This window comes from Salvia miltiorrhiza, chromosome 2, assembly GCF_028751815.1.
Source record: "Salvia miltiorrhiza cultivar Shanhuang (shh) chromosome 2, IMPLAD_Smil_shh, whole genome shotgun sequence".
Taxonomy (NCBI): Eukaryota; Viridiplantae; Streptophyta; class Magnoliopsida; order Lamiales; family Lamiaceae; genus Salvia; species Salvia miltiorrhiza.
Genome location: NC_080388.1, coordinates 36,009,970 through 36,020,161, shown reverse-complemented (window position 1 = coordinate 36,020,161; position 10,192 = coordinate 36,009,970). Strand labels below are relative to the sequence as shown.

The 10,192-nt window shown below is 34.9% G+C and overlaps 1 protein-coding gene across 1 annotated transcript; it reads right to left on the bottom strand.

The window, feature by feature from the left end:
* Window positions 1-1,241: 1,241 nt before the first annotated feature.
* On the bottom strand, window positions 1,242-2,615 carry LOC131012202 (GDSL esterase/lipase At4g10955-like). Its single transcript, XM_057940109.1, has 2 exons — window positions 2,409-2,615; window positions 1,242-2,334 (listed from the first exon to the last, which is right to left on the bottom strand). Exons 1-2 carry the CDS (start codon window positions 2,489-2,491, stop codon window positions 1,464-1,466), a joined length of 954 nt encoding a protein of 317 aa, XP_057796092.1. The 5' UTR covers window positions 2,492-2,615; the 3' UTR covers window positions 1,242-1,463.
* Between the last annotated feature and the right edge of the window lie 7,577 nt (window positions 2,616-10,192).

Sequence of the window (10,192 nt, the reverse complement as noted above, 5' to 3'; positions counted from 1 at the left end):
ATGTTTTTTTCACTCAACATTCTTTAAATCAACTTGTGAAACTGGATATAATAGTTGTCGTGTCCACGCACAATTTCAATACTCATAATCTTGTTTTCAAGTTTTTATTTAATCAACTTGTGAAACTGGATATAATAGTTGTTGTGTCCACGCACAATTTCAATCCTCATAATCTTGTTTTCAAGGTTAGGGGGGGAAGGGGGGTGTATTCCTTCAGGACTTTAATAGATTTGTTCGTTCAAGACTTTTAAAAATCTATAAAAATTTAGAGGTATTAGAGATATTTTAAAATTTATGAACTTTAAAATTGGAATGACTTTCATTGATTTCGTTCAAAAAATACACATGAACAAATCCGATCATAGACCACTAGAATTCAGAATTCTTCAGATTATCCAGTGCTCGCTAGGTTCCAACGGACGCGGCTCAAGAAGCCAGCGCCGGCTGGCACTTAGCGGTCGATGCTCACAAATCCAGCGATGGCTGGGCCCTAGCTGCCGCTCGGAGAAGCCAGCAAGCAGGCTGCATTCACTAAGCCAGCGGTCGCTGGATACCAACGAGCGCTGATACTCGGTCCATCGCTCACGGGCTCGCAACAACCGCTTGTTTTTTGGTTTCAAATCCGAAAAAATCACGAGCAATTTTTGTTAAAATCCGTCCAAAATCTTTGCAGATTCCTGTTTAGAATTCTAAAAATCATGAAGACTCTGTGTGAAATCGGTAGATTTCTAAAATCCAGAGATTTTAAAAATCTACAGAAATCCTGAACGAATACACCCCCCTAAAAGTTAAAATTCATAAAACTCAACTTTATAAATTGATGTATACTCCCTCCGTCCACAATTTAATGCTCTACTTGCCTTTAAAAATTTGTCCACAATTTAATGCCCTAGTGTGCTTTTTGTACCATTTTGCTCTTTTTCTTTTCCTATATTTAATACCAGTTGTCACTAATGGACCCACCTTAAAACACATTTATCATTTTTATATTCTATATTTACTACATTTTATTACTAGTGGACCCACTCACAACACCTTTATCACTTTAGTCAACTGCCCTTATATTTCATCCACATCATATTTTTCAACTTTCTTAGTCTCCGTGTCCACACCCAAATAGGGCATTAAATCATGGACGGAGGGAGTATAAGAATTTAAAGTTGGAACTCCCAAAACAAATAGGATTCCTAACTAGAGAATGATATGAAGTTGCATCAGAGAATAAATTAGGATCCTGATCAAGTCCATAATTCACATTATATTTGCAAATCATGAAATCTCTCTTGTAAGACATTTAAGGGGCCAAGATCCATACAACTGTATTGCAAATCCAACTGATGAGATTATCAGTAACTTTTTTAGTAGTATTTCGTTGTGTGAATACCACCACCACCACCACCACATATTTCGTCATTAACACATCTCCAACACTGGTAAAAGAAGAAGCATATCAAAACAGCTGGTCATGGATTCTTGGAAGAATACAAAGACTGAAGCTGCCTACTAATGAGCTTACTATTATTAAGCGCCATCTCCATCTCCAAGTCATCGGACCACCACTGCTCCAGCCCATGCGCCTCCACGAACCTCTGCTTCCCTTTCGCCGCCACAAACACCTTCGCACCACCGCTCACCTCCGCATCACTATAATAGCAGCAAATGTAGTCACTGTTGTTCACATACAAATGAGGCATCCACTGCTTCATCTCCGTCTCCACCACCGATCTCGACCCATCACCGCCGCCTCTCAAAGGAAGCAACGACTTGATCCTCGTCCACACCATACCCCCCACACTTTTAAAGCTCACGGACGGCGGATTGAAGAGATGCGCCTCAACACACACTCCTTGTTTGGCCAACTCCTTGCCAATCTGGAGAGCAAAACCGGCCCCCAAGGAATGGCCGGCGATGCAGACGTTGGCGCTGCCGTACTTGTCGGAGAGGCATCTCAACGCCGTGAGGCCTGCGGCGAACCTGACCGAGCCTTTCAAACTCTCCCAAGCTAAAAAGCGAAGGTCATCTTGGATGTCGCGCCTGGCTGTGGGGGCCTTGAGGAGGGTGCCCCTGAGGGCCAGCACAGCCCTGGGCGCGCCACTGGGCTTGATGAGCAGTAGCTGTTGGAGGGCTGCTGCGCGGTCCCATTCGAGGATGGCGCCGAAGATTGAAGCATCTCGCTCGTCTATGAGGGCTTCCACCAGTCTGTAGTTGAAGGGCTTCCACCATTTGGGAGCCAGTCCATTTTCCTTGCTTCTGTTTTCTTGAGCGTCGAGTTGGAGTAAGTAGACTGCTTGGATGAAGCAGGCCATCACTGTCCTCTTGTAATTGGGATCCTTCCTGCATGTGTATCAAAGCTTATTAATTAAGAAGATGGATGCAACTATATATATATGCAAGAGAGTGAGAGAGACCAGGTGGAGTTGATGAGGTCCTTCCAGTTGATGGAAGGAAGTTTGCGAGGGCCGGAGACGTTAAACGCGTGAGGGTGCTCCATCGATCCCCGATTTCTTCGTCTCCTCCAACAATTCACCTGCTTTAATTATGGCTCAAAAGCGACGAGAATTTGATGCTCCATTGTTTTCGCATCGGATTCCATGGGAACAAATTTCCGGGATTTCACTGCGCGGAATTACGATACTTGTTCGTTTTTTTGTAATATTCTTTCTTTTTTTATTTTTATTTTTTTATACTGTATCCATTTCTAAACTAAAATTGACCCTTTTCCGAAAGGAACAAAAGAAAAAAGATGCACCATTCTTATAAGGGTTAATTGCCCATAAAATACTGAACTTCCATCCAATTCTGATTTTGCACACAAACTTTGAACTGTGGCGTGATAATTACTAAACTTTGATTTTATCTGATTTTGCTACTAATCTAAATTTCGGCCAAATAGCAAGCTAATATATAATATGGTGTGCCAATTTTGACATGACGTATTTATTATTGCGTGACAATTAGTTGACAAAATAATATTTTTTATTTAATTTCTTATTAATAAAAAAAGAACACAAAGCAAATAACTCAAATTGTCAATAATTTAATATATCAAATCAAATAATAGTATTTTTTAGTTGAATTAATTAATTGAATAAATTCGATAATAGTAAAGGGATTCTTCGAATTTAGGTGCGTCAACCAAAGAACATTTCAATTAACAATAACTTAATATATAAAAAATTTATTTAGCTAAGTAATACTAAAGTTTATTAAATTTTCATTATCTAAAGATTAATTTTTTTATAAACTATATTTATACTATTTGAATGACTTCTATTTTATAGTATATTGGAGTAATCAGTTGTGTAATAGTGAACTAGAAAAAAATTATTTAAACTTGAGAATTAAAAAAACATACTACTATTATTTGATTTGATATATTAAGTTATTGACAATTTGGGTTATTTGCTTTGTGTTCTTTTTTTTATTAATAAAAATTAACAATAGATACGTCACGTCAAATATTTGCACGTCATATTAGCTTGGTATTTGGCCGGAATTTGGATTAGTAGCAAAATCAGATAAAATCTAAAGTTTAGTAATTTTCACGCTGCATTTCAAAGTTTGTGTGCAAAATTAGAATTAGAAGAAAGTTCAGTATTTTATGGGCAATTAACCCTTCTTATAATTATAATTATGAAACTTACCCCGTAATTAATTTTGATCTCAAATCTAAATCCGACATGTTCTTCTGATTTTATATAATCGGCATGTTTTGTTGGTAGTGTAAAAGCTTTTTCTTTTTAACTTGGAAATGATGGGCTGTGGTTTGAATCCTAGATCTACATTGTTTACAAACAGAAATTGGTACCACTTGAAGGTTTCATTGGAGACCGACAATAAAAAAATCAAACAAGGTTATAGCTATGTCTCACATAACCTTAAGCGAGAATTTCGAAATAGACCCCTAAAATATAACGAGTGGATTTTGAAAATTGTCACTTCAGAATAGTAAATTTAAAAATTGGTCATTAAGATAAAAAATTTAAAAACTGGCCACACTTACCATTTTACCATTGCATATAAATTTTTTTTAAAATATCCGCGCATTCACACCAAGGCGAATTCACAACCAGCATTCATTTTAGTTGTGAATTCATCAAATTGATTGTGAATTCTAATTTTAAAACTCGAATTCACAACTAAAACAAGTAGTTGTGAATTCACACGTTAAAACTCCAATTCACAAGCAACACTGATGATTCAGTTGTGAATTCATCGAGCTGGTTGTGAATTCTAGTTTTTGTTGGGAATTCATAGATCTAGTTGTGAATTCATAGATCTGGTTGTGAATTCAAGAACATTAAGTTTTGAATTTATAGATCTAATTGTGAATTCAAAAACATTAATCAATTTTTTATTTATTTACGTTTATCGAGAATCCGGTTCATGAAATACCGCCTCTCATCACCCTTGAGCTTCATGAAATTGAGAAACTTCGATCAATTGCGTAGCTTCAAATTTAACAAATTGTGATCAATTCAACACGCTAAGAAGATACACAACAATTCAACAAACTCTGAAAATCAATACGTGCAAAAAAAAAATGTGAAGAAACAGATAAAAATCTCCTTTAAATTTTGGGACAAGAAATCTCTACTAATCCTAGGATGAGAAAAATCAAATTGACTCGTTTTAGCTGGAACAAACAGTCACAAATCAATGCGTGCACCTGAACTGAATACTCCGATCCTTTTAAAATCAATATGTGAAAAAGAAATGTGAATCCACGCACGATTGGAGCTCTCTGCCACCCGAAACTTGAAAGGTTTAGAGAAGAGAGAGAGATACTCCTTTTAAAATCAATGTGTGCAAAAGAAATGTAAATCCACGCATGGTTGAAGCTTGGGGATTGGGCTCTCTGCCATCCGAAACCGATACTTGAGAGAGATGGTGTGATGATTCCTTTTAAAAATGTGTAGCTTATTTGTTAGGATGAATTTGTGGTTAATATTTAAATTTTAATGTTAGGAATAAATTTATATTTTTATATAAAAAATGGTCAAGTTTTAAAGTTTTTATTTGATGGGCTACTTTTAAATTTAGTATAGAAAAGTGGCCAATTTCATATATTAACTCAAATATAACCTTCTTTTCATGATATCAATATAATATTTGATATTTAGCAAAATATAAAAATCACCTGAAAAATAATATGAAAAGTTGATATAACATATAAAAAGAATCACCTACTTTTCATGTATTCCTCACATTACAGAGTTGCTACCATTAAATCATCAAAAACAAGGAGGACAACAACTATAAGATTCCCCACATGAACAAGGAAAGATTAAGCAGGCTGCAGAGATGTACTAGCTGTTGAGGAACAACTAGTACATGACACAATTCAGTTCATAAACATGCAAGGGATTGAAGAGCTAGGTCAAGGCAGCATGGATGTACTAAGGCAACATGTGGTAATCACTTAGGATAGTAGGTTTAGTTATTTTTTGTTAAGGTTTACAAACCCAAACACATGTTAATCTCTATTTTGACTTGTTTGGAATGTAAATCATGTTTACTTAGTTGCTATACACCTAATGTACCTCCAAAACTAGGCTTACAACCTAGTGGTGGCTCATTCAAGTGTATAATATCGGCCCTTAGAAAACACTCATCATAGGACTTTCTTATTTTGCTTACTGTCATGATATGGTTTCCTCAAGGCTACGCGCAGTATCATTGTACCAATATCATGGTTCAATATCAAAAAATGGCATCACCAGCCCACATTCACCACACATAACCAACAAATGGCATCACCAGGCCCCAAACACAATGAAAAATCACATATAGACAGGGGAAATTATCACAACAACAAATATTCATAAAAACCCTCAGAAAACAGTCATCATAAGGTTTCCTCAAGGCTAAGTGCAGTATCATTGTGCCAATATCAGTTCAATATCAAAAAATGGCATCATCAGCCCACATTTACCACACATAACCAACAAATGGCATCACCAGTTCCCAAACACAATGAAAAATCACATATAGACAGGGGAAATTATCACAACAACAATTATTCACAAAAACCCTCAGAAAATCCACAAAGAACGATTTCACCTGATTAGAGGAGATGTAGGTGATTAGGAAAATAAATTCCTAAGGCTTGCAGCCTCCGAGCATGGACAGAGGACTCCAACTCTTTAGCATGGAGGGCGGCGGCGGCGGTTCAACCACGCTCTGGCACCGCTAGCGAGCCAAGCGCCGTACCCGTCATCATCAAGGATTACCGCCTCAAAGATGCCCACCCATTGAGTGTATTTTGCACTCTTAAATTGGGCGAAGTTATAGAACTCTGCCTCTTCCAGAGATCTGGGTTTCAGAACCCTAGCTTGAGGAGTTCGCGTCATCAGGACCCGATCCATGGTAGATTGATAACACTCATGTTTCCATGGTTTTTAGTGTTCTTATGATGTTAAATTTATAGGAAATTGAGCGTTTGATGATTGTTTTGTGCTTAAATTGCTTTATCTTGTTAAATATGTTACTTGCTTGAATTTTACATAAATATGGAGTTCGAATTTGGACTGTTGGTCTTAATCAAAGTTGTAGTTCGTCTCAATACGAGTTTGTAGGCGGAAACGGTTCGCAAATCCGAATTCGGAAGAGAAATATATGGCCGAAACAAGAAAGTCGCCCACAGTAGTGAATAGTGTCCGACGGAAATTTTCGGATTTTATCAGTATTTATCTCCTGTGCTTATATATAGGTCATTTCCCTGACCTATTAGACACATCTTTTTACCTCTATTCACCTCTTTTTCTCCTCTTTTCATATTTTTCAGTTTTAGACTTAGGATTTTAATGCTTTCATAGATTAGATTTCTTTTCCTGCAAGATTCAAGATTCCAGCTGTTCATCCTAAATTCTTTCCGGGTTTTATCTATTTTATTTATTTCAATCGCTTTCTTTTATTTATGCTTTTATTTTATTTTATGATGTCTGGCTAAGTTCTTTTATCTGAACCTAGGGTTTGTACAAAGGTTTTTTAATATGTGTGTTTGATTTGTTGATATCAATTTGCCCTCTAACTTGTGATTCATGATTTCTGGTTCCTGTTTTCTTGTAAATTACCTGATCAATAATTTACATGTCTAGTTGTTCAGTTTGAGTCTTGAATGCGATAATTGTTCAGCCGATTCAGGAATGCATAATATAGTGTTAGCCTTGAGTCTTGAATGCGACAGGTGAAGCTATAGGAAGCTATTCTTTGTGTGCTATTTGGAGTTAATTTATTCATTGGAGTCTTGAATGTGAAAAGGGGTAAATTAATCTACGTTCATAGGTGTTCGTTAGAGAAGCTTGTGAATAATATAGTGATCTTTCATCAGAGTTGGATTAAATTGGTAATTGAATTAATAGATTGAACGCATGTGTTTGAGTAACGATAGTACATCCCTAGGGTCAGAGTTTTTTTTTATTATTATTTGAGTTTTTATCCTATTTTATTTGTTTTGTTTGGAGTTTAGTTTTATTCTTCGTTCTTATGGGAGTTTGCTTGAATACTACTAGAGTTTACTCGGGATTACTTAGAGTGATTCGTTATAATAGTCCCTGTGGATACGATACTCGACTTGCTGTTTCTGTGTTACGATTACACTGTTTAGTTGCAGTTTTTGTTGCTATAAAAATAGTGATCATAGATCTAGTCGCCGGGACCAAATGGAGAGTAGATCGAGGCGGTGGAACCCTAGATTGAGTAGCTCGCCACAGCTGTTGGGACTCATCAAAAGAATTGAGTTGCATGCCGAATAAATCAGTTTTCGGCACCATGGACTCGGTTTCCGGCATCAGGGACTCCGTTTCCGGCACCATGGACTCAGTTTCCAGCACCTCAAGCCCAAGAAAGGCAGCATAGGATTTTGCCACCGTTTCCATGGACAGGAGGTCGGTGAATCCCGAATCGTTCTCCACCGATGGTGAAGCCTAGACAAAATTATTAGACATCTGTGATTCAGACATAATTGAACGGAGAAGAAGAAGATCAACGAAGAAGAAGAAGATCGGCAGAGAGGATAGGTTTTCCCAAAAAGGGAATGAATTTTACAAATTGGGATAGAAACCCTAGGTTACAAATGGGCCGATATAGGTCATTTAGTGGGTTAGGTAGGATTATTTAATTAAGGTGTTAATTAGGTTAATTATTTTAGGTTAGTAAATTTAAGGGTAAAGGGTAGTAAAACTTAAAAAGAAGGGAGAGTATAAATGTCTAAAAAGCAGAATAGGAGTTTATTTGGTGGACAGAAATTTAAGGGCAAGTAGGAGTTTATTTCGTGGACGGAAGAAGTATTAATTTTATAAAATGTAAGGTAAACATAAATTGAGGTGGTTTTCTATACATTTGTCTGCACCATGTCGACGGTTTAATATAGCCTTCTTTCCTTTTCGCCCAACACAAATAATGCTTTTCTTAATAATAAATGATACTTTTATTAAATGCAAATGATACTTCACAGATGATGCAATTTTTTAATGATATGACACAAAACGACTTCGTTTTATGTCATGTCATTTAAAATAATAAAATATAAATTATACGGTAGCATTCGGTGAGCGACGTCTTAATTCCGAGGATTGAAAAATACACGTGGGTCATTTTTTATACAAATCTAATAATTTAAAATTTTAAAAAATATTTTTTATAGATCGAGACATTTTTTATAAAGTGGGTATAATTTGATATTTAAGATGATATTTACCCAATTTTTTTTTAAAAAAAAATCGGACCGAGCTACTCGAATCCGACATGATCAGACTTTTTTTTTAGGATATATTTGTCAAAAAAGTATGAGAGAGAAATAAAGATATTGTTATTTAAATGAGAAAAGATGTAATTATGTGTGGGCCACAATGGAATATGATGTAAATAATGAGTTATGTAAAGTTATTTGTTATGTATTGACTTTCTATATTTAGAAATGGTCTATTAAATTAGAACCTTCAAATAAGAAAATGTGACTTATTGAATTATGACGGAGGTAGTATTTTAAACAAATGAAAATTTGATAAATACAAATTCAAAAAATCAGAACGGACTAATAAATAATAATATATCATAGTTTAAAAATGAGTGCATTACCTAATCAATAATGAAAGAAAACAACAAAATCCCCGGAAGTCTACAACACAAGACGTCCACTTCCTTAGCACGAAATTGGCAACATATATAGTCTCTTCGTCCCGCAAAGCTTGAGCAATATTTTTTTTGGGTTGTCATGCGAAGGTTGACTAGTTTTCTTATGTGGCATTTTTTTTCCATTATTCACTTTTTCACCTATCACATTTAACACACAAAATACTAACTCCTTAAAATCCGTGCCGAAAAGAAATTGTTCAAGTTTTGCGAGACGGAGGGAGCAGTTTGTAAAATCAAAAGAAATAAGCAACAGACTTTGTAAAATTAGTAAAGGTTTAATTGCACCAAAATACACAAACTTTAGTCACTTTTTTCATATTGCACATGAATTTTGAAATTTATATTTTAAATCACTAATTTTACAACTCGTTCAATTTTTTAATAGTTATGTTTCCCCCTTAGTATAATGCCCTAATTAAAAGATTAATTTGAGTTAAAACGTCAAAACGATGTCGTTTAACATTAATATGATGTAGTTTAATTATTCAATGCCGAAATGATGTCATTTTTACTAAGACACATGTATATATGCGCGTCATGTTAAATAACACGTTGAATTTTAGGATGCTAGAATTGAATTTTATGGAAAAATTGAACGGGTCACAAAGTTCACGATTTAAAATGTAATTTTTAAAGTTTGTGTGCAAAATAAAAAAATAACTAAAGTTTATGTATTTTGGTGCAATTAACCCATTAGTAAATGCATCATTTTTTTTTGCTAAATTTTGTGCAAAACAAAACAATATTTTATCAAGTGATTATTAACTATATTGAAAATACAATTCAATGTTTTATCGATAAAAAATTGTTTACTCATGATACTTATAACAATTTTAATAATTTGGGTCTTTGGTTGATATTATTGATAATTCGTGATAATTTTATTACAATTGTAATAATTTAGATTTTTGATTCATATTATCACTTGTTCAGACTTCAGAACGTTTTTAAAAATAGACATATGATTTAAGGTTTAAATTAATATTTATCCTAAAATGTTTACAAGAATTTTCTATTAAAAATATTAAGAAGCCTGGTCTAATTACTGGTCTCC